This window comes from Hydra vulgaris, chromosome 14 (assembly GCF_038396675.1).
Source record: "Hydra vulgaris chromosome 14, alternate assembly HydraT2T_AEP".
In the NCBI taxonomy this organism is placed as follows: Eukaryota; Metazoa; Cnidaria; class Hydrozoa; order Anthoathecata; family Hydridae; genus Hydra; species Hydra vulgaris.
In genome coordinates this window covers 16,542,417-16,568,785 of record NC_088933.1, presented here as the reverse complement: position 1 = coordinate 16,568,785, position 26,369 = coordinate 16,542,417, and the positions used below count along the sequence as shown (strand labels likewise).

At 27.5% G+C, this 26,369-nt stretch overlaps 1 protein-coding gene across 3 annotated transcripts in view; it reads left to right on the top strand.

Annotated features, from left to right (window-relative positions):
* The window catches only part of LOC100213009 (epidermal growth factor receptor substrate 15-like 1), a 64,216-nt gene extending 39,434 nt beyond the window's left edge, over window positions 1-24,782 (top strand). For 2 of the 3 annotated variants that reach the window (XM_065817488.1, XM_065817489.1), the window contains 12 exons: window positions 3,212-3,290; window positions 3,748-3,822; window positions 3,904-3,998; window positions 4,161-4,233; window positions 4,310-4,669; window positions 4,745-4,819; window positions 4,908-4,967; window positions 6,383-6,428; window positions 8,044-8,132; window positions 8,758-8,800; window positions 22,961-23,037; window positions 23,905-24,782. In XM_065817488.1, coding sequence (XP_065673560.1) covers window positions 3,212-3,290; window positions 3,748-3,822; window positions 3,904-3,998; window positions 4,161-4,233; window positions 4,310-4,669; window positions 4,745-4,819; window positions 4,908-4,967; window positions 6,383-6,428; window positions 8,044-8,132; window positions 8,758-8,800; window positions 22,961-23,037; window positions 23,905-24,399 — 1,567 coding nt within the window. In that variant the 3' untranslated portion in view covers window positions 24,400-24,782. The remainder of the gene's footprint in view (window positions 1-3,211; window positions 3,291-3,747; window positions 3,823-3,903; window positions 3,999-4,160; window positions 4,234-4,309; window positions 4,670-4,744; window positions 4,820-4,907; window positions 4,968-6,382; window positions 6,429-8,043; window positions 8,133-8,757; window positions 8,801-22,960; window positions 23,038-23,904) is intronic. The other variant, XM_065817490.1, reaches the window with a different exon arrangement.
* Window positions 24,783-26,369: the final 1,587 nt, after the last annotated feature.

The window sequence follows — 26,369 nt, the reverse complement described above, 5'->3', positions numbered from 1 at the left end:
TTAGCTAACAGTAATTGTTTACAGAAGTTCCTCATTTATTTTAAGTCTTTTGTTTAAGTTCCTAAACCTTGGAGTTCTTATACCTAAACCTTGGAGTCTTAAGAAGATAGGAGACAAAGTTTGTGGATTACTTGAATAGAAAACCTGGGTCATCAACTCAGTTAAACAAAAAGGCTTTTTTTCTAACTAAATAAGTAATTATGTCTGTGTAACTTGCTTTTTAAAGTGTGTTTTCCAAACCCATTTTGCTAAAAAAAAAAATAGGTTAAAAATAAAAGCTGTTATTCCACAAACACTTAATTCTGCGAACAGTAAAACCATATTTTGAAATTTTTATGTTTACAAGAAGGCTTTTTGTTTTTATTGAATACTAAGCCTTCTTCTAGAATATTCTTGAATGTCTAGAATTGTCCAGAAGGTCCAAATGTTTTCTAAAATATTCTAGTATTTTCAAAAAACTTCTGAAATTTTCTAGGACATTAGGAAATTTTCTAGGACATTAGGAAATTTTCTAGGACATTCTGAAATTTTCTGGGACAAACTGTCAAAAAGTCACACAATTATAAAAGCACAGGTGACTTAAACAAGCATTTCAGTTTGTGTTTGTAGGGAATAAAGAAATAACCAATTGTGTTTGAAAAACAGTTATTTAGTTTTAATGGTATTAAGAGGTTGTTTGCATCAAGCAGATGCAAACAACCTCTAAATTGTAGTAAATTGAATAATTGCTTCTTGCTTAGATGTGCTTTTATTTGTTAAAATTCAATGATTTAGATATATGTAGTTTGTTTAAAGAAGTTGTATTAAAAAAATTTTCATACCTATTTGTGTACTATTGGAAAATAGGAGGCTAAAAAAGAGTCATCAAGTTTGCTATCCTGCGAGTTTAGCAACAACTGGCAGGCTCAAATAACTAATATTAACAAATTGTTAATCTAACAAAATGTTTCTTATGCACGAATGCACCTCAAATCATTAAAGTTCATTCAAAATTCAATTCATTCAAGTTCATTCAACTTGTTCAAGTTCATTCGAATCATTCAAGTTCATTTAAATCATTCAAATCATCTAGATCTTTCTCCTGATGGCTAATCCTTAAAGGGGTTGTCTTACCAAACTTAAGATCTTGTTAACCAAATTAAAATTTTTTTTTTTGAGTTTGGTTAACACAAGAGTTTGCTGGTCAGCCAAGGCTGCCTGCATTTGGTCAATTTGCAATAGTTACATGGAATGAATTCATTGATCAGCATATTGATCAGCATTGGTCTTTAAATAGATTTACCCAATCAACTTGGATGAGTCTTTTGCTTAGTTTAGCATAGTTACCTTTCTTATAAATGAATTTCACGCTGTAGATCTAGATGTCGAATATAATTTTGCCAAATTTAGATAATCCTGATATTTATCAAAATTTATTAAAATCTTCTTTAAATGATTTTGCTGTAAAAATAAAAATTCTTAAAGTATGACATTTTAGGGTTTCTAATATTTTGAAGCATTAGGTACTTTATTCAAAGCTACTTTTTTTTAACAAATATTTTTATTAAATATGTGTATATTTAATTTTAGTTTGTGTATCTACAAAAAATATTATATTTAATTATTTAAAATTTTGAACTCCTTAAAAATCTTAATAAAAAATGTTTTTGAATAGTTTGTTTCGTTTAACTTAGTGTCTGCAACAGCAAATGTATAACCAAGTTTGTTTTTGCTTCAAGTTTGTTAACACAAACTTTGTTATTTAGGAGCAGGGCTACATTTTTTTTTTTTTTTGGTTTTTTGCAGGGCTACATTTTTATAAAATGTAGTCTTGTTTAGCCAATGAACATCCAGCTTATTTAAATTTGAAATACTTTTGAATAATTTTTGAACATTGTTTTTTAACATCTTTTTAACATTTAACATTTATAAAAAAATGTTTTTTATTTTCAAATTCTTTTTTAAAAAATTATTATAAGGAAATACCAGCCGTAAGGTTTTCAAAAATGTTTTGAAAAATTCAAAATGATTCATTTTGGAAGATTTTTTTAATGTGAAAGGTAGCCAGTGGTCTTCAGATCAATCATTGGTTATGAATTACAAATGACAATATATTATTTATAAGATATTGGAGGGATTTCTAATGAAAATGTAAAAGTGTGTTGCTTCAACAACGAATATGTTGATTTCAACAATGATTATGTTTATTTCAACAATGCATTCAACATTGTCGCACAAATTTACATCTATGCCAGCCTAATAAATGAATAAGGGGTGCCAGGTTTTTCTGCTAAATTATTTTGTTTACCCTTAAAGTATTTGCCTAGAAGGTCTTCTACAAGACAGTAGCTGGATATAGTTAACATTTCCAAAGATATAAACCGAAGCAAACCCTACAAAGCAGCAGGGCATAAGGAAGCCTAACCTGAACCCTAGAACCTGAGTACCTGAAAACCCTAAACTGAACCCGAGAACCTGTTTACCTGAAGTAGTTAAAAGAAGCTACCTAACAGTTTAAAACATTGAATGGGGCATTTTGGAAATGCATTTAGAAAAACATTACATTTAATAGAATACTAAAGATAAAGGTCAACCTGAGTTTTATAGTCAGAGTCACTAGTTGGGAACTGAGCTCACACGGTATTGAGATTTAAGTAGACCACAAACATAATAGAAACTTACAGGTGAGCAAACACTGTGTTAGAGGTTCACACAGTACACTAATATACATATAGCAACTTATGGGTGAACACAGCACCAGAGGTTTAAATAGAACACAAACATAAATGTATAGTAAATTACAGGTAAGCTAACACAGTTATTAAGACACCTCCAACTATATAAAAGACAAATAAATATTTATCTCTATAGGCTTGGCAGATATTAAATAGTATTGATGACAGAAAGTACACTTCTAGCCTTTGCTTACTAAGCAAATCTTACAAGGCAGCAGGACATATACAACAGATTGTACGGAATTACATGTTACCAGACATGAAGCTGGGGAAGTTAAGAAAAAAGGATGTAGTAGTTTTATGATAATTCTAGTGACAGTTTGAATTAGAAGGAAAAAAAAAAACTTTTATAACCTCTTATAGAGACTTACTCAGTAGGGCTTATGGATTCTTGAATAAGTCCCTTGAACCAAACCATATCTTAGTAGGGGTTATAGTTTCGAATTCAATTCCATTTACAACAAATTTTTAACTTAATTTATTTTCATTTTTATTAGGAATCTTTGTGATACAAACAACAGTGGTTTGTTGAATTCTGAACAGTTTGCTTTAGCAATGCATTTAATTGCTCAAAAGGTACTTTTTTTCAGTCTGTTTAACTTTTATAGTGTGGCTATTTTTTACAGCCTGGTTAATTTTTATAGTGTGGTTTTTTTTTTATAGCCTTGTTAATTTTTATAGTGTGGTTATTTTTTACAGTCTGGTTAATTTTTATTGTGTTTTTTTTTTTTACATTCTGCTTGATTTTTATAGTGTGGTTGTTTTTTTTACAGTCTGGTTAATTTTTGTAGTGAGTTTTTATTGTGTTTTTATTTAAACGTAATATCAGTAATATCTGTATTCTTCAAATTATTTTTGTTTGGAGCATGATGTACTTAGTTGCAAAGAAATTTCATATAAATAGTGAAAACAAAAAAAAAAATAATGCATAATATAGTTATCACACAACATGGTTGTTCCAAATTTCAAAAAAAAAAAAGTTTACTAATTTAAAGGTTAAAAACAAAGCTGATGTGTAAACTTTATATTTTAGAGATCTGGTAAAGAATTACCTCAAACATTATCTTCGAATATGATTCCTCCTTCAATGAAAACTTCAACTGGAAATGTAATTTCTATAAAAATTAATTTTGTAGTTCTTTTAATTTTGAACATTTTGAACATTTTTTTTTTTTTTTTTTTTTTTTAGGATTTAACAACAATTTCAATGGAATCAACTTTCAATGATTTTTCAGCCATCAAAGAATTAGACAAAGTTAGTACTGAAATAGAAAACCTTGGAAAGTAAGTCTTTAAATATTTTTAAAAGTTTTTTTTTGTTTTTTTTATTACATTTTTATTTTTACCATCTTATTTTTAACATTTTATTTTTAAATATCTTATTTCTTTTTTCTTATCTTATTTCTTGCCATTTAACTTGAATTGAAATATTAATTTTTTTGATAGAGAAAAAGCTAACCTCCAAAAGGAAATTAGCCAAACTGAAAATGCTATCAAAGCAAGAAGAAGTGAAATGGAGGTTTCTTTATTTTTAATATTTTGTGTAATGTTTTAAGCTATTTTCTGAGTATTTTAATTGGATAAATATATTTTAGGATTTACAAGTTAACTTAGAAAAAGCTAATAAAGGATTAGAAATTCTCACACAGAAAAAGAGTGAATTACAGAAGCAACTAGATTCTTTAGATAGTGAACAATCTAAACTTTCTACATCTATTGAAGAAATTCTTGAACAATGTGAACAAGAAAAAATAGCTTTAAAACAGTTAAAATCAAAACTTGCTTCTCAGAAATCAGATGTTAAAGAGCAAGAGCAGGAGCTCCATAAAGGTAGGAAAGAATTAGAAGAACTAAAAAAAGAAGAAAGTTTGTTGGAACAGCAAGTTGCAGAAAGCATGAAGAAACTTGAGAAAATTAAAAGTAAAGTTGCAGCTAGTAAAAATGAAGCGTTGCAAGTGTGTATTTTTTTTTTAATTTTCACTTAATTTTTTTTTTTCTTTTTTAAACTTTTGTTAGTAAACCATTTTTAGATTGAATCAAATATTGAAAAACTTAACCTAGAAAACAAGTCAATAAAGGATAAAATAGAATCTCTAACAGATCAGGTAAAAAAAGGTTATAATGTTTTTAAAGTTATGTCTTTAAAATGTTGTTGGAATGTTTTTCAAAACAACTTTTAATGTTTGTGTTTAGTCTTCTTCAGTTAGTGGTTTAAATGTTGCTATGACATCCGTTAAAATGAATGAAAATGAAGTATATTTTTCTTTTCATTTATGAATATTTTGCTTTAAATTTATGTTTTTTCTAATAACATTAATTTTTTTGTGTAGATTTTTATTTTATGTTTATATTTTTTCTTTTAGAACTTTTTCTTGAGTGTTAATTTTTTGTTTACTTTTTTTTTTTTATTTACACTCAAAGTTTTTTATTTTATAAGTTTTGTTTGTTTTTTTAAACCAAAATTAGTTTTTTGTTTGTTTTATTGTGTTTTATTTATAAATCAACAATTTTTTCTAAATTAACACAACCATGATTTTTATTGGTTTGATAATCAACCATTTTTTTTTATTGGTTTGATAATCAAACATGATTATTATTGGTTTGATAATCAAACATGATTTTTATTGGTTTGGTAATCATCCAAAATCATTTTTGTTTTTTAAATAGTTTTGATATGGTTCAATTTCTTTCATTTTTTGTTTTTGTTGTTGTTGTTGTTGTTGTTTTCAATAAAAATGATAATAAAGGTTGCAAGATGGTTGTTTGATAAGCAGTGCGCTTTGTGCACCACTTATCAAAATAAAAAAAATTCTAAACTTTTTAATTTATTTATTTTATTTATATTCAATTATTTAATTATATTTATTTTTATTTATTTTATTTATATTTAATTATTTTTAATTTTATTTATATTTATTATAATTATTTTTAATTTTATTTGTATTTAATTATTTTTAATTTATTTATTTTATTTATATTTAGTTATTTAATTATATTTATTTTAATTAAAGTTTCTATAAATGTTTGTTATAAATATTTATTTAAGATAAGTAAAGTTAAAGTATGTTGAAAAACTACATTGTTTTAAAAGTAAAAATACATAATTAAAATAAATCAAATTTTAATCTGCATTAATCAGAAGTGTCTTAACATTCTTTTTAAGAAATTGTGAAGAAATTTTTAATGCTGTTTTCTTTTTTAATTCGCAACTTTTTTTTATATTTTGAGTTTCATATGTTCTTTCTAATATATTAACAGCAAAATAATTTAAAAACATTTTCTGTATTTAAAATGTTCAAACATAGTTGTCTAAAAATATGAATAAAAACAAATTAAAAATGAATACAAATTTATAATATTTTAATGAAAATAATTATTTTAAGCAAGTTCAAAATTGTTATAACTTGTGTGTAACTTATGTTTACATTTAACATGTAGATTTGGTTTTGTCATTATAAATTTGTCAGTATATTATAAAGCTAAAAATTTTAAAATTTTTTTTTTGGACAGTTTTCTTTGTGTTTAAAAGTAATAATAGTTAAATAATTTAATAAACCTAAGAATTGTATAGACTTATTTTAATGTATATGTACCTTTAAATTTTATATGATATTAAAACTTATATAACTTTTTGTATAAATGTCAAATTAAAAGCTTTTATTTTTCAGGATTTATTTCAAATAAAACATGACCCATTTGCAATGTCTATTTCTGGTAAGATTAATAAATATTACAAAACATTTTGGACTAACTATTTTGATTTCAATATAAAATAAATTCTTGTCAAATTTGAATTTTATTGTTTGTGGTTTTACCTCTGCTTTCCTTACAACATTTTTTGTCACAAATTACATTTTTGAAACAAAACACAATTTTTCACACAACACAATTTATCACATTACACACATTCCAAAAATTTTCATTTTCTTTACATGTCTCCACACAACATATGTCTCCACATAACATTTGTCTCCACACAACATATGTCTCCACACAACATATGTCTTCACACAACATATGTCTCCACACAGCATATGTCTCCACACAACATGTCTCAATACAGCATATGTTCCACACAATGCTATTTTTTTGGATTATTTAGCATGAATATAGTTCTTAAAATCCTTAAATAAAAAGTCTTATGAAAATCTCTTTGCCTTTCCTAAGCCTTTTGCTACAATTGGTACAAATGTTCCAACATTTTTTAGAATTTACGTAAAATCAAAAGTTGTTCTGAAAATGGTTCTTTAATGTGCTAAAGCATATTTAAATGTTTTTGTTTTTTTTGTTATTGAGAAAAAGTGCAAAGAAGCAACCTAATATTAACAATTTTTAGGTTGTTAATATTAGGTTGCTTCTTTGCAAACAATAGTTTATTTTTATTTCAGATACCATTGTTGGTACACATATGCAATAATACCTTATGTGTAACAACAATTTACACATACATAATACAAATAGTACGTATGTGTACCAGGTTCTCTCCCTTTCACTGAACAAATTTTCAACTCAAATGTCCTATCATATTTTTCTTTTTAATACCTTATAACAAAGTTACTTCAAATTTCAATCATAATTTACTTCAAAAGATTCAAAAGCTGTAGTGAACAGGTTAACAGATAGTAAAAAAAAAACCTTTAAGTTTTAGTTCAGAAGTTTTAGACAGTTTTTCTTTTTTTTCATTCTATTTTTCAGTTTTTCTATTTTCATTTTTTTTAAGTAGTTAACTTTATTTAAACTTTTCTTATTCAAGACTTTTAAGTTGATTTGAAACTCTTACAAAGATAAAGAAGTCAAAATTTAAAAACAGAATTTAGGAATAAAAGATGGACAAATCTTGTATCATCAATTTATTCATTACTTTTTATGTTTAAATTGTTTAATGTTGAAAACATCTATCTTAATACACCCACTCTATTGGTACACCCACTCAAATACATTTACATGCACATCAACTTTTCACTTTACACTTGTAGTTTTCAATCCGGTCTGTCAATTTTTTCTTGCTTGTTATAGTAACACCAAACACTCATCTTAATTGCATAACAATTAAAAATGCAGTTTTTCCAAGATGCTCATTTAATTTTTAAGCATCTTTTTTTGTGTGTGTATTTTGTAATTTGCATTGAGGCATGCATATAACAAAACAGTAATTGGTAAAAGATGCATACATCATGCAAACTTGAATATAGAATACACCGTGGAAGTTTGATCTTCATAAATACAAAGATTAAGAAATTGAAAACTTTTTTAATTTAAAAAAATATTTAAAATAAAAATATCTTAGTATTTTGCAGAGAATAAATTGTTTTAAGTTTGTTTTTTTTAGACAGTGATCCCTTTAGTTCTGAAGATCCTTTTAAATCTGAATCATTCAAAGCATTTTCTAATGATCCATTTTCCAGCGACCCATTTCAGGTAATTTTACAAACTAGTTTTTATTAATTCAAATTTTTTAAAATTCGTAAATAAGACAATGACATAATTGAATAAACAAAAATTTACATGACCATCTATATGAGAACACCTTAATTTACATGACCATCTATATGAGAACACATTAATTTACATGATCATCTATATGAGAATACATTAATTTACATGACCATCTATATGGGAACATATTATTTTACTTGACCATCTATAAGAGAACACATTTATTTACATGACCATCTATATGAGAACACATTAATTTACATGATCATCTATATGAGAATCATTAATTTACATGACCATCTATATGGGAACATATTATTTTACATGACTATCTATAAGAAAACACATTTATTTACATGACCATCTATATGAGAATGCATTAATTTACATGATCATCTATATGGGAACACATTAATTTACATGACTATCTATATGAGAATACATTAATTTACATGACCATCTTTATGAGAATACATTAACTTACACATTAATTTACATGACCAAGTATATGAGAAAACATTAATTTACATGACCATCTATATGAGAACACATTAATTTACATGACCATCTATATGAGAACACATTAATTTATGTGTATTTGATTTAGAATGACGATCCATTCAAGTCTGATCCTTTTGTTACCTCTCAAGGTAAATTTTCAAAACTATGAAAATATATGTAACTATTGGGTGACTGGGGCCTTTTTTTACAACCTCAACCTTTACTAAATAATATTAGGAGAGGTGGTTAGCTGGGGCTAGGATGCAATCTATAATACATTATATAATATATATTTATGTATATGTTTGCTATTTATATATTGGCTTATAACATATATGTCTATATAAACATATAAATTTGCTATTTATGAAGACGTAAATTATACATATACTTAGGGTGTCCAAAAATGCATCTCTTTTACAGAAAAATAATACTATATATACTTTAAATAAAAGATAAATGTCCAATTTTTGGTCTCTAAATCTTTAGGAAGTGTTAGGTAAAGACTTTCTTGAAAATTCTAATTTTTAGATAAAATGAAATCTGAAGTTAAATAGTTATTTTAACAAATTTCAAAATATTTTTTTCTAGAGTTACATTGGAAATGTTTTTTGCTACAGTTGCTTTAGAAATATTTTTTTCAGAGCAGTCATTTATGCACTTGATATTTGAAACAAAATCTTTGAAAAACTTAAAACCAAGATGAGGATCTACAAGTTTTCTATCAGGAATCTAAAACAGTTTTTAAACGATACTGAGATTAATTATGAATAAAGTATAGCAAAAATATTTTCTGAAAAATATAATCTTTTTTGTACTGAAAAGTAGAAAATAAACTTTTAAATTTAAATTTAATAGTTCAGTAAACTAAAGATTGACAGATATGTTTTTATATAAATCTTGTGCAGACCTGTCAATCTTTAGTTTACTGAACTATTAAATTTAAATTAAAAAGTTTATTTTCTACTTTTTAGTACAAAAAAGGTTATATTTTTTAGCAAATATTTTTGCTATATTTTATTTTCTACTTTTTAGTCTTTTCAGAGAGTTTCGATATTTAGCAAAGCATTTGTCAAGACTAATTAATTCGAGCTTTTTATCCTTATTAAAAAAATGGAGTATTTCCTGATCAAAGGACCAAAATAATTTTTTTTTAAAGGATAAATATTTTTTATATAAAAGTAAAAAACATAGAGTACAAATATTTCATTTACATTGCCACCCTCATCCTCCCACATATGTAATATATTTTTATATTTATATAAAACAAAATTATGTCATAAGTTATTTTTTCAATTTTATAAAAAAAAATTTTTTTTTTTTTCAAAAAAAAACTATTAAAAAAAAGATTTAAAAAAAAAATGAACCCACAAGCAATATTAACAGATATTAAAAATGAAAAGATGAAAGGAACCAAATTATATTATTAAAAATAAATTACAAACCCACAAGCAATATTAGCCAATTTTAAAAGTGAAAAGATGTGTTAATAAATAAAAATTACTTTTAAAAACAAACCCGCAAGCAATTTAGTAGCTAATTGCTATATAAAAGGTTAGTTTTTTGTGCACCAAGGACAACAAAGAAAGCTGAGGAAGAGTTTATATCAAGTGAAAGAAAAGATTATAAAAATAGATACCAGCCATATGATTGCCAAAAAATGTATGCAAATGAGTGTTCTTGTCAATGATTATGTTGTCTCTGATCTCAGGTTTCTTCATTTCAATGTAAAATATATACTCTGGGTGTATTACTGTATCATTAAGGATTTCTCTTTATTAGTTATGTTTCAATCTGAGAGTGATAAAACAACAACATTTTCAGCCAAATACCATTTATTTCTAAGAAAAGAATTTTAGCAATTTTACCTAATTTTTTATCTTTTATAATAACATAATACTATGATACTATAATAAAGATATTATTTATTAGATATTGTCTTATATATTAATGTTTATATTGTCATTAGATATTGTCTGTGTTATGATAGATGACTTCAGAAACCAAGGAATGTAGGTATTGCTACATAAGGAGGAATTTTGTTAGCATTTTTTTTCCTTCATCGTTGTCAAATTCTGTTTCTTGTGAGTTAGTTGAAGGATCAATCAAAATATCCATTTTGTCATAAATTTAGCCTCATGACAAGCCAGGGTTTGAAGTAGAAAGAAGTTTGATAGTTTAATATTCAGGTAGAAAGAACCTAGTTTACACAATCCTCTGTTGTCTGTTTTGAACTTAAGAATGGTTTTCAGGGTAATGGCATTTCCAAGGTATTCTTTAGCTGCTTGTGCAATTTAATACTTTCTTTAGTGAGTTTTAGTTAAACATTAGGTTAAACAACTATTAGTTAAAAAAGCTTTTTTAACTCAAAGTTTGCAACATGGCAACTGCAAGTAAGTGAAAGTTGAAACTCCTAAAGTCAAATATAATACACTATATATATATATATATATATATATATATATATATATATATATATATATATATATATATATATATATATATATATATATATATATATATATATATATATATATATATATATATATATAATACAATGCACTTGAAGTATTTATTAGCTTATCCTTTGATCTTCTTTACTTAAATCAAAAAATTGTTTCAATGTACTATAACTTTGTGTTTTTATTCTTATATAATGTTATAATAATTTCAAACCTTTTTCAAACTTCAAAGCACTTGACAAATTTCCAATTTCCACTATGTTTTTAGCAGAGATGCTTTAATTCTCAAAGCAAAAACTATTGAACTCAAAACATATTCTATTGAACTCAAGACAAAACTGAAATTTGGCAAGAGAATAAATGAAGATAAAAAAATGCTGAAGATTTTTGAAATCAACTTCTTGTTGGTTAGACTGTTGGAAGAAACGACATAACATATCATATGAAGTGGTTCTTGGTGAAATCAATGTGTGTAGAAGTATTCATATTTTACTAGAAAGTCCGGACTCGTAAAATGGGTCATGATAGATCTGATTCACACCTCCCACATATTTTCTACTTGTTTTGAATAGGTTGCAGAAAATGGTAGAAAGTAATGATCTTTGCTTCAATAGAGATCTAATTTAACGTTTCCTTTTATGTTGCTCGAGCAATTTATGCATATAGCATAACAAAGTCAATATATATAAAAACCTTAGAGCTGTAAATGTATGCTAACCATATTTTAATTCATCATTCATCCAAGTAATATTTTACTAATGCAAAAAGTACCCAGAATATATTTTGCCTTTGTTTAATTTTGCATTAAAATTATTAGTTTTAATTAGAATTTTCCTAAATTTTTGTAATAAAAATTTTTGTATAGGTAACGGGCTGAAAAGGTTAGAAAACAGATATATATCAAAAAATATATATTTAAACTTTAGTTTAAGAAAAACTTTTAACAAAACAGAAAGTCTTAAATATCTTTAAAATAAGTTTATTTAAAATATATAAATCATTTAGTCAAATATTTAGTATAACAAAAAAAAAAACACATTTGTCAATTTTCTTGGAAAACAATTAATGTTAAAAACAGAAAAACTTTTCTAATGAACATACTTCTCAAATTCAGTTATAACAGCTGCCATCTACAGAACTAAAGCCTAACACAGCCTATTTTAAAGAAAATCATAATATAATAATTAAAAATATTCATTACTGATTTAAAAAAGTTACTTTATTATGAAAATATTTTGGCAATGGGATCTAACCATGAGCGAGACTAGGTTTTTTCAAACAGAGACGAGAAGTTAGTACTTCTCGTGAGACCGAGAACGATTTCAAATATTAATTCAGAATTTTTTTGCGCAACTTTTCCAACAAGACAATGTTTTCTCTGATTAAGATGATTTGTTCTACTTTTTCTGAGTGTAAGTCTGGATAATCGGACGACATTTCCACCTGAGCTAAAAACTCTCTCTGGTTTAGTTGAACTTGCTGGAATAGCTAAAATTTGTCTAGCTAATGGAGAGAGTTCTGGCAATATATTTGAATGCAATTTCCACCAATCAAGAATCAGAAAGTCTTTTTTTGCATCAGGGAGATATTCATACTGGCACATTTTGCTCAAAATAGGATTCAGTTCAGATGTTGGCTCTTGTGTTTCAAGTCTGACGTTTAACTTGTGCTTCAGTTTTGAATTAGGGGACAAATCTGCTGAAAGGACTCTGGCAACAGGTTGGCACTCAACATTATCCTTAACCTGTGAGGCTAATCATTCTTTTGTTGTTTGAAGTTTTTTGAAGAGCTTCAAGTGAAGTCCCTTTAAAGCAGGATTTAAGTAGTTTGCTGCAGCACTCAATAAGTTTCCAGTGTGACAAAGAGGAAATCTTTTCTCAATGCAGCTTTTCAAGTTTTTTGCATACAAGACACCGTAGCCATTTTTTCCATCTGTCTCAATAAATTGATCAGTTTTGTCATGGATTAAATAAAGAGAATCGGCGACAGTGTTAATTGTTGGAATAGACTCAGCGGACCACGTTTCTGTAGCTTCTTTAAGTGGTGCCAAAATTTCTACTGCTTCCTCGATTGATTTCCACTGTGATGCACTGATGGTCTTTGAAGAAAAAATATCTTCATTTGCACATAAGCTGATAATTGCACTCTTTAGATTTTTTTATTGTTTTATTTTTTAATTCACCTCCCCAAGGCCAAGAAGACCACTACAGATGAGGAAGCTACTTGTGGTTATAACCCTCTCCCAACTCTATAACTCCGAAACACAAACCTTGACAAACAAGGCCGCTGCGTGGAGAAATAAGTTGAGCGCTGGTGAGTTAAAGAAGCCAAATCTTTGCATGTTTGCAACGCATCATCCATTCCAGCAGTCATTCCAAATGAGTCTCGAACTGCACATTGCAAAATATGATTGTTGCACAAGTATTGGTCAAGGCGCTTTGACAATTTGACTGCAAGTTTCATGTTTCTTGCCTGGTTGTTCACGCAGTACATTGGCAAATCAGCAGGCAAATTTTGTTCTTCTAAGAAAGAATCCAGGTTTCCTTCAATTAAGATACCTGTGTGTCTGCCTGGGAACTATTGGACATGGGGTTTCCAGTGATGTAGTCTCCAATTTTCGTCAATAGCATGAAAAGTCCAAGAGATGTAGCTGTCCTGAGCTCTAGAAGTCCAAAGGTCAGAAGTAAATGCAGCACTTTTTAGATTTGGCGTAATCTCCGTCATTATGCTCTTCATTCCAGCTTGAACTTCTCTTGACCGAATTGAAAGCTTTCTTGAATATGTTGTTCTGTGATGAAGGCTCAGTTTCTTGAAACCTCTTCCTTCGACTGCTGAAAAGGATGCCAGATCAATGCAAAAATAATCCAGCATTGCAGAGTTAAACTGTTTTTGAATGGAATTGTCTTTGTCATATTTAAACTTTGTTTCAAGCATTTCGACCATGGTTCGTTGTTTCTTCTTAGGAGGAGGAAGAAAAGAGTCGTCAGTTTTTTCAGAATACTCAACGTAATCTTGGCTGTGTTTTTTTTCAAGGTGACGAAGTTCGCTTGTGTTTCCATCTTTTGTTTTCAAAGACATTTTGCACGCCTTGCATTCAGCACCGTCACTTGTTTTTGAAAATATCTCCAGATTTTGTTTTTTCTTGGTGACATTTTTGATTGTTGAAATGAGGCAAGAATATTTCTTTTCAATATGAACTATATGTGTCAAGTTGAATTCCACTGGTAAACTAATGAAATTAAGTCAAAAGTGCACCATTTTATACAAAAAGTTTTTGTATTTAAAATCTAATTTAAAATATTTAAAATCTAATTAAAATTTTTTAATTAGATTTTTTTTTAAATCCAATTAAAAAATCTAATTAAAAATTCAATTTGTTTTTGTCAAAAACAATTTAAATTTTTAATTAGATTTATTAAAATCACGGAGTCAAAATATTAATTAATTAAAAAAACAAATTATTAAGCATCTTGTAAATTATAATAATTTTTGGTTTGGAAAATAATATAATATTTAAGTCTCGTTCTACTTCTTGCGAGAATTTTCTATTTCTCGTTTCTCACGAGAAGTCCCATTTCTCACGAGAAACGAGAACGAGACAATATCTCGCTCATGGTTAATGGGATCGATTTTGATATCAGTTTCTTTAATGAAAAACCAACTATAATATCTCATTCAAAGAGCAAAATTATTAATAACACTATAAAATAAAAAAAAGAATTTGAGATTTAAGCAATTGGATTATAGTAATATCAAATGTTATCTTGGCTTTTAACAATTAGATTAAAAGCATTTAGGCAGATTAATGAAACTATCTATAATCATTTTTAATAATAGACACTAATGGAAAGGTAAGCCAAGCTGTCTATTAACACAAAACATTACACCAAAGTACATCACGATAATTGCGCAGAGCAAAAGCAAATAGCATACATTAAATAATATATCTGTATAATCACATTACATTACACTAAATATTAACATATTTGTGTTTTCTATATAATCATGAAAGGCTAGACAACAGAGTCTAGATATACAACAGTAACATCTCTGTCCTGCTATCCACCTGCTGTTGCACCTCTGCTAAGTACACCGCTTAGCTGGCAAGGGAGGTAATTGCTCTTCAACATTTAAAAAAAAAATTTTTTTAAATAGAATTTTAGTTATAAAAAATAGCCACCTAGAAATAGTCCAGCTCTACACACACTGCAAGTCACAACACTTGCTTGGCTAGTTTCACGACCTAGCTCTACAGGATTGGCTATTGATTATGACACTAATAACTAATTAAAATCAGCTATAACAGCAGGCAAAGTAAAATAATTTTTTTTTTTTTTTTAATTTTTTTTTTTTAATTTGGTGTTTAATAGTAAAACAATAATTGTTTGTAAATTAAGTGTATTTGCAAATAAAACGTTTTTGTATAACATTTAAATCGTTCAAAGGTTATGCTTTTTTTTTCAACTTTTAGAATTTTATGTGGAATTTTTGGAAAAATATTATTTCACTCTTAGGAACAAAGACCCGTTTACTACCAAAAACATCTGTCAAAACCTCTGCATCAATACAATTGTTTTGAAGAGACTTTCATTTGAGTGCCATTTCAAACTTTGAAGAGACTTTCATTTGAGTGCCATTGCATAATGCAGCTTATTTTCATTTATAATGCAGCTTATTTTCATTTGCAAAATGAAGTAAAATATAAACATGTGGCAAACCACACTTTTGACATGCATCAACAGCATGATGCTGAAATAGTTTTTTTGCCATAAAATATTGAACAGAGGTTTTGTCTTACTGAAAGTCTATAATTGCATAACTGAGATAACGTAACATTGTTTCTAACCAATGTTGTATCTTCAGGGTTGTGCACCAGTTGATTATGCCAACCAGCATCACCTCTTGGAAGAAAAAGTGAATAAACCATAAAATCTAAGTTGGCTGACATACTCAATATAATTTTTAGAGGATGATCATTTGGGTAAACAGCTTTCTTGGAAACAGGTGGAGCACCATCTTCACCAATGAATACAACTGCAACTTCATTATGTGAAGGTAGATTTTAACAATGTTTATACTGCTCTTCAAGTAAAGACATATTTACAACTGAAACTAAGCAACTTTCTATAGCGGCTTGTTAAATTTCTTCATCTTCTACTTCAGCCATGTTTTTGAATGCAAGAGCAAATGGGTTCACTTCATTAACTATAGTTTGCAAATGAAATATTAAATCACGTAGGCAAAGATAATTACCGCATTGTTGCATTCTAAAATTTACTGCTGCAAGTGGGTCATAGGTATACAATTGATAATATGTTGGGGGAATATCTTGATCTGGCCTAAGATTACCTAAACAATAAAAAACTTGATCACATATTCTAAAACATGGTGGTGCATGATTTTTTGGTTGAACCACATTAGCTGTAAATTAAGCAAAAGAAAGACACACATTGTAATTTTAATATATTTAAAAAATTTGGAATCATGATCTATATAACTCCCTGTATATAAATCTTGTAAAGCTTATAGAAATGGTGAAAGTGGAAAACTTTTTTGACCAAAAAATGCTGAAAGATCTGGTTTAATTCTCCTTAAAAATTATAATCTGGAATATTATTACGTTTATTAATTTTATAAACCTCATAAACTAAAATGATAAGCCATATATTTTTTAAAAGATATATGTATACAAACATAAACATATTCAAATAATATAAATTCTATCGAAAGTTGTTAAATCCATCATAGGTAATTTTAAGTATGGCTGGGTTAGCTAGATATGGTTCGAGGATAGAATTTTTTTATGCTGATTTCTTGTACTTGACTCTATTGTACTGAAACATTCAATACTTACTTCAACAACCATTGGTATGTGTGTGTATGTATGTATATGTATGTATATATGTATATATATGTATGTGTGTATGTATGTATATGTATGTGTATATGTGTGTATGTATGTATATGTATGTATATGTGCATATATATGTAAAAATGTTAGTTTTTAGGTTGTCATTTTTTATACATATATAATTTTTTTTCCCCATCCAACTTAGTTTTTGATATTTGATGTTGTAGTAGTTTTGTTTACTGTTTTTGTCATTGTTATTAAATACCTGTTTTTTTTATTGGTGAGCAACATTTGATCTAGGTATCTATGGTTGCGTTAAACTTTGTATGGTTTTGTTGTTTTCATAGTTTTATAAATATTTTATATCTTATCGGCTTGAGTTTATATATCCAATAAGTACCAATTTTAGCAACTTGTTGTGTTTATAATTAAGTTCATATAAAGAGTTTATAATTAATATCTAACAGCTAATATCACATTGGTAGTATAATTGAGTATTTTGTGGTTTTCTATTAGAATATAATAATTTTTATTATTGTTTACATTTTAGTCTTTTGTTTTTTGTCATTTTTGTTAAATTTTTTTATTTTTATTTTATTCTATATATTTATCTTTTTTTTATTTATATGGTTGTGTATAAGCTTTTTCTTCTTAAAATAAATCTGTATTATTTAAAAATAAATGTCTTTGTTTTTCTTTGTTTTAATTACTTATCCTCCTTTATATAAAAAGTTTTTTCAATAGAAATGTTTCATATTTCTCTGTGGGCTTTGATTATTCAGTCTAGTTCAAACACCGCAGATTACCTGCATCAAATATAACAAAAATCCTAATCCAAATGTATTAAATTTTAAAAATTTAAAGATCATTGTTTAGTTAAAGAAGCAGGAGAATAATTAACAATTGTAACTAAGCACATTAAACAGTAACTAAGCGCATTACCTGATTTGTTCAGGTTAAAACAGTTAAACTTGATGTCAATAAACTGTCCAAGAGAACAAATTGTAGTCGCTATAACTAAGGGCATTATTTTAGACTTCATATATAGCCAATTATACGTTAGCAGATTCTATTTTAGCCAATTACATTTGTTATAAAAATTGTAACTAAGTGCATTAAACAGTAACTAAGCCCATTAAAGTTTGCATCATGACATTTGTTTCCATGATACAAACTTTGAGTTAAAAAAGCTTTCCTTACTTTCTTTTTTAATTAATAGTTGTTTAACTAAAGCTCACTAAAAAAAGTTGCACCCCCAAGTGAAAGGTCACTTTAAAACCGGGATATCAAAGAGCAACTTACCATACTGGTTGAGGAACGATGAAAAAAATTTTTCATCAAGTTTCTTTACATATATATATATATATATATATATATATATATATATATATATATATATATATATATATATATATATATATATATATATATATTCTTATGTGAATTTAAATTAAATGTAAAATAATTTTGTATTATTGTTAAATATGTATAATTTACCTATTGATATTTATGCTGCCCTGGCAATAGATCTGGTGCTGCTCAAATATGAGCTCCAGTTGTTTATTAAATGTAACTTTGATTGGGTGTTTACATTAGATGTTTGGTAATAAATTTGAAATAAAATGTCAGAGTATGTATGCATATAATAAAAAAAAGCTTGTGATTTTTCTAAGATGTTTTGTAAAATATTCTTAATAAAATGAAGTTTTTATATTATTCTTTGTTAAGGTATTAAGGAATAATTACATTAATTAACGATTAAGGAATAAGAACATTACTTGTTTTATAGAACAAATTGTTTCATACAAATAATTTAAAAAAATATCATTAAAAAAAAATTGTTTTACATTCATAAAGAAATTTTGTTTGTTATACCAATTACATCACAACACTTTTTTCCTTATATTTTAGTCTTCTTGTTTTGTGATATTTTTTCTGTTTTCTCAAGGTATGTTTGGCAATGAATCTACCTCAAAAATTGTGTAATCCAGACAATCAAGCATCCTTTTAAAGTCATGTTTGTTTCATGGAAAGGTCTTGTTTGACTGTACATTGACGATAGAGCAATGAAACAAAATCATAACAAAAAGTTCATCAAAACTCGTCTTTTACCTTAATTGAACGAGTGGTTCTCAAATAAGGAGAAGGGCATATTTATGCAAGATAGAGCCTGCCACTGATCGCACTACCCACATTTAGTAAGCAACCAGGGTTGATATTTGACCTGGGCCAGGTTTGATAAAATATAGCCAGGGCCGGGTTTGTGGCCGGGATCCCTATACATTTATACATCCTAAAGTATACTTTTTTTATTCAAAATTCATTTATATTTTGTATATATATGCATATATAGACATCATTATAATCAACATGATCATCATAATCATCATTACCATCATCATTATCATCATCATCATTATCATAATCATCATTACCATCATTACCATCATCATCATCATAATCAGTGAAGAACCCAGAGTTTATTTGGAGATACTGCTTTTTTTCCGGCAATATTTTAAAGTCTTCACCCCCACCCCCACCCCACCTCTCTTCTCCCCCTCCCCTATTTAAAATTCGGTGCCACGAAAATGATTTTTAATCATCATTTTTTCAATTATCATTTTAATCATTTGTGTTTATCTTATTTAGTTTTATCCTAAGATAAGTGCAATAGTTGTTAAGACTTTACTTTTGTTCATTTATTATCAAAAGCAGTTTGTTTTTTTTGTTATTTATTTTTGTTTTTTTCATAAATATCTTCTCTTCCAACAAGGCTGCAAGCAACCACTAAATAAAGTTGGAAGTTACTGGAAGAGAAAAGATGAAGATTGTAGAGCAAGATAACAATTGACAGACAACTTAAAGGATTGCAAATTATATGAATCAGAAAAGCAAGATGAAGGAAGTGAATTCCAAAGAACTGTTGTTAGAGGAAAAAAACTAGACAAAGAGGAGTTTTTGGAGCACTTATGAACAATCGCAGAAAAAGGATGAGACTTAATTGAACGACAAGTAAAGCGAGAATGAATTTTAGTAGATGGCACAAGAGATGCTAGCTCTTTAGAGCAGTGCCTATTATAGTAATTGTAGAAAAGAGAAAGTTTACTTTTAGTTGCCAAAAAACAAAAGTTAACTTTACTTTGAATAGATATTTAAAATCATTTTATCTTTCAAAAAAGCAAATTTTGCAACAAGTTTTAAAATTAAGTTTCTCAACAACTTTCAATTTTATAAAACTAATGTTCAGTTAGTAACCGAAGAACAGTTATGTCAAGTATGAACGTAAAAAAGCTATTTCTTTTTAATTCATTTTATTGACCAAAAGAAAAAATAAAATATCTATAATAAACTGAAAATTATTTATATACTACTGCGTTTAAAACTTAAATTTTTTTTTTCTATTTTTAATAAAAAGCAAAAGAAAAATTAAAAAATAGAAAATAATTTTTGGGCGCTTACTAAAACAGGTCAGGGTTTGTCCCTGATCATCATCATGATTATCATCATCATGATCATCATCTTGATCCTGATCATCATCTGATCATCTTCTCTTCTGGCAAGTATTACACCATATAAATACTAAATACGTTATATAAAAATGAAAGGATATTGTATGCCAGCATCTAAATAAATAGCAAGCATATATGTTTATATCCATAATATGTATGCATAAAGTGCATCTCGGAAGCTTATTCCTTCTGGACAAAAAAGTTTGGAAGCTTTTATTCCTACTTTTCAATTTAAAGTCATTCTACTCCATATATTTCACCATCTTGAGCTTTATTAAATCATAATCATTTTTTAAAAAACAATTATTTTTTTCATCTTTTTTACAAGAACATCTCTCTTAAGAACAAATGTCCTTTTATTATTCCAAGAAGCCAATGTAAAAAGGTTCTGTCTGATGTTAACCTGTGATATTCTCAGTTTACTAAATCTTGTATCTTATATCAGATATTAAGTTCTAGAGACTTTTGGTTAGTCTTCAACAATGTTTTTAACTAAAGTAAGTCTAACATTTTATTTTTAATTCATGGGTTTGAGTTATTTGCTAGAAATCTTACTTTAATTTGACTCTTGAATATAATGCCATACTCTTCCTTACAGTTAAACAGATTAATCACTCTGGCTTCCAATGCTAATGTTAATTCTCAATTAAACACTTCTACTGTTTGAGCTTCGGACAAGATTTTCATCAGTCTTAAAAAAATGTTCTCCAGAACTCCCTTCAATTTTTGCTAACTTTTAAAAAGTGCTAATTAAGCGGTTCTAATTTTTCAAAACTCAAGAAAATACTTTGACCTCCCCAACTATCCTATGATTAGTCTTCACTCTGTTATTAGATTCTTTATATAAAGGTTTTGAGATTAAATTATTTCTTTCTAACTGCAGTATTAGAGTTTTTCTTGAAGCCCTACACTTTTTTTTATTTCAAGTAACTTTAAGGGTATTACAAAGTTCTATCTTTGCTTCTGTATTATTTCTTATCTACAATAGCGACCTTTATAAAAATTTGCCATCTAAAGTGACTCTTTTTGCTGACAACTCAACTTTATAAACTTGTCTTGACAAAAAATCTTCACTTTTTGATTGCTTAGAACAAGCAGCTGATTTTTAATCTGATCTCTTTTCTGTAAAAGCCTGAGGCTTGCAGTGGTTTATAGATGTATATTCTGGACTTAAAATACACAATTTTTGTTAGACAACAAAGCTCATTTATTTACTGCAAAAAAAAATTCCAATAGTGTTGGCATTCCTATATTGATGAATAACAACCCTCTTACTCTCAGACAAAGTCTAAAAGCCCATTGTAAATGTAATTAGACTTGCTTTATCTGCCAAGCTTGAATCATTCTCCCATTGTCGTAAGGTTGCATTTCTTTCTTTTTTCTACAAATATCATAAAGGTCAATGTTCAAATGAATTAATGAATAATGAATCTCTATTACGATACACCAAAACTTCTTTGCTTCTTATTCAACATCCTTTTACTGTATCTGTCCCTTCATGCTATAAAGACTTTTATTAATCCAGTTTTTTTCCTTGCACATCAAAAAAACTTTATAACTCTTAGCCATCTTTATGTTTTTCTTTATTTACAACCTACAACTTTTATATACAACCTACAACTTTTATATACAACCTACAGCTTTTATATACAACCTACAACTTTTATATACAACCTACAACTTTTATATACAACCTACAACTTTTTATGTTTTCAGTTAACCATTTCCTAGTATTTTGCTTATTCTCTATTTTAAAGTAACTCATAACTTAATAGTGTTTACTTGTAATTTTGTTGGAAGTAAATTAGAGTTTGAAAATATATAAATATATGCCAGTATTTAATAAATAGTAAATGTAAGCGTAATATTATAATATATAAAGTTATTTTTTTTTCTAGCCTTGGCTATAAATCCCTGCTAAATCTTATATTTTGCAGGGCCTGGGGCCATGTTTGAAAAAAGTCTTATTTTAGCCGGGACAGTGACAGGGCCCCGGTCACTTTCTAGCCACATTAGCACACTGGCCACACTGCAAAATCCAATTATTAACTTCTTAAAAAGTTCCACTTTTGTATTGTCCAAAAAATTACCCAACTTTAAACTCCATAGGAGTGTTAGAAGAAATCTCCATAGAAAAGGTCACAAATAATTGATTGAAAAAGTATATTATTAAAAATAAATATTATTTTGCATTTTATACAATTTCAAAAAATATATATAATTAGATTTTTAATTATTAAATCTAAAAATTATTAAACCTAGTATTATAAATTTACAAATATTAAAACAAATCAATAAACACATTTTTATTATTGCTTTGTGTACTTAATATTTAAAAAAATGTTTAATTTTTTATAAATATAAAATTTATCTGTATTAAAAAAAAAAGGTTTTAATATTATAAAGACATAAAATTATTAAAATAGGATAATAATTTAATCAGAGACTGTATGTGTTTGTTATTTACCTATAAAAATATTTTTTTAGGTAGTATGAAAGGTGACCCTTTTTTATCAATAGATCCATTTGAAAGTGGGGGATTTGCATCAAATAGCAAACTTAAGGTAGTTTATAGCGATTTTGTTGTTGTTGTTGTTGTTTAAAAAAATGCATACAACAATAGCTTTCAATAAAAACAAAATTATTGTATAAATTTTGTGTTTTTGTTATATTTAATAAGTTTTGTATTGTTTTCATATTAAATGATTTTTGTAAATAGAATAGTAATAAATAACATTTCTAAAATTTCAGTTTCAGTAAAATTTCTACTTTAGTATTGTAAGTTTTTAAAGACAAGATCTTTTTTTTTGTTTTATCTTTTTATTTTGTTGTCGTTGTTGTTGTATAACTCAGACTGAAACATTTCATCAAGCCCCATACCTCTCGTAATGTCTACATGGTTCATCAAGCCTCATACCTATTTATCCTCTCGTAATGTCTAAATGTCGATATGATCGCTAGGGGATATAAGGGTGCAATAAAAAAAGTAATTGCTGATATGTATGGATATTTGAATTTAACCTCATTACGCCAAACCATACATATCAATCGATGTTTACATCGATTGACGTTTACATCGATGCTTACATCGATTGACGTTAAGAGATCTGCACAACAAAGTAAATATAAACTGATGCCAGGCTTAATGTTTGATAACCTTCATATTCAGGTCTAGTTTTTAAATAGTTCATAGTCCAATCTAATACTGAATCAAAATCCATTTTCAAGTCATGGTTTTTAAATAATTTTATGTAAAACCGAATAATTTTCTCAGTAATCAAAGTAGTCCATTATCTTAATTTTGCTGCATTAAAAATAAAAGATTTTACTGCATTAGAAATAAAAGATTCAAAATTTTCGTATAAAATAATAATCGTTTTTTTTTAAAGAAATTTTGTTATCGAAATCAAATAGATTTACATTTGATTTAGACCAAAGTCGACAGTGATTTTTCAAGCAAAGGAAGTAATTTTGCGTCGTTTGGTGACGATTCTGATATTCATTTATCAAATAAATTTAGCGAATCTTCCAATAATGCATTAATTTCAAACGATCCATTTTCTAATTCTGCTTCTACGCCAGGTTTCACTTCTACAGAAACTGGTAAAATAAAGTTTTCAAGTACATCAGACTCTTTTTCTACAGACCCGTTTGGTTCTGGAGATCCGTTTGCTAACTCGGAAGATCCCTTTTCATCTACAGCTACTGCAAATGCTAAATCTGTTGAAACAACAACGACGGATCCATTTTCAAGTAACAAAAATGATCCTTTTTCGATATTTTCAAGCTCAGATCCTTTTTCCTCCACGTCAAAAAAAAATGATCCGTTTTTTGATTCAAAAGATCCCTTCGGTGAATTCACAACGACTAAACAACTCAAAGATGACGATGACTGGTTTGCTTTTAGTAAAAACGAAGGTAGTTAAAGAACATACTTAAAAAAATAGTGAGGCGTTTTTAACTTGTTATTTTAGCTGCATTTTGAGAAAATAAATTAAAGGATATTTATATTTTATTGAGTTACACAAACTTACTCATAACGTGTTTGTTGTTCTTGTTGTTTTTGTTTTGTTGATTTTTTTTATGGACTAAAACATTTTTTTAGTGGGTTTTTTTAATCGACTTTCAAAGGTTTTCTACGAATCAAGGACAGCGTTTTTTTTCTTTTTATTGACATTTTTATAAGATTTCTACTGACAGCAACTTCAGCGAAAGAATGCAAAAAATGATAAATAAAAAACGCTTGCTTGTAACTAGAAAACAAAATTCATTTTTTAAATAAATTAATTCTTAGAGTTCAGAAATTAAATACAATGAGTTTTTTCTTTTTCTTTTTTTTTACTCAAGAGATAGAATAGTCTAAAAACATAAATAAAATATTTAATATTAAGATGCAACAAAATATTTAATCTAAAGATTTTTAGTCGAAGCTTCTATTAATTTTGTTTACTCATTGTTTAATTTGGTTCCTTGACTCGATTGAATCTTCTTCGATTTACTTCTTTGATCTTGATTTTGATTTTGTCGGCAACAACATAGTACTTAATCTTAAGAAACAATGTTGAATATGAAAATACAACGAAAAGTTTAACTAAAAAATGTTTATAAAAATGCTTCTATAATCATTTTATTTTTTATACTTTATCTTCATTAAAGATACGATCAACGATCTTACTAAAAGTTTAGAAATTTTCTATAGAATTTAGCTTTGTTATATATATATATATATATATATATATATATATACATACATACATACATACATACATACATACATACATACATACATACATACATACATACATACATACATACAGTATTAGACAAAACATTTGCAACCAACATCGAATAATGCTAAAAAGTGTTCCTAATTTTACATGTCTTAAAAACGAAACGAACTACCACAGCAAATAGCTGTAGTAGTATAGTAAGCCTTGAGAAGCGTGATTATTTATTTTTATTATTTTTATGACTTCAAGTGCAAAAATGGCTCCCGACAGTCTTGGATTGGAACTAAGAAAGTAAATTATTGGCCATTACGTAAGTGGAATGTCACAAAAAAGTATTTGTGATAAATATCGCGTGAAAAAATGGACCGTATCAAGACTATGTTCCAAATATCGTTCTACGTGTAAGTTGGCAGCAGATAACAAAGATCGCGTTCCACCACTTCTAGAGAGGATTCTATGATCGTCAGATCCGTCAAGAAGGATCCCTGGATATCATCAGTCGAGATACAAAAGCAATTAGAGCTGCCTGTATCGGACCGAACAATCAGACGACTTTCTGTTGAAGCCGGATTGTTTTCTTGACGCCCTGCAAAGAAACCGCTGATTTCACTAAAAAAACCAGAATTTCCAATACATCGAAACGATGGAATAATGGACCGTTTCATGTATAAAAATATCCTGAAAGATGTTGTGTTCTCAAGATCTCATGCTGAATGGAATATGCCAATAAAATGGGTTTTTCAGCACAACGATCCGAAACACACTGCAAAAGTAGTCAAGCAGTGGTTTCAAGACAACCAACTATCGGTGATGGATTGGCCGCCTCAATCTCCGGATCTCAACCCTATCGAGAACCAGTGGGAGATCGTCAAGCGCAGAATTAATCGTGAAGGTGTTCGTAATAAGGATCAACTGTTTGAACAAATCCAAAAGGCCTGGGCAGCGATTCCACAAAGTTTCATTGATCACCTGATCGAATCTATGCCTCAAAGATGCAAGGCTGTGATCGACAACAAAGGATTCGCCACGAAATATTGATAGCGAAATACAGCTTGGTCAACATTTTGTCGAGTTGCACTTGTTTTGTCCAGAAGGAAATCAACTTTTTTTTAATACTTTTGATTAATTTATTAATTTTCGTGTACAAATAATAAACTTTGTGATGA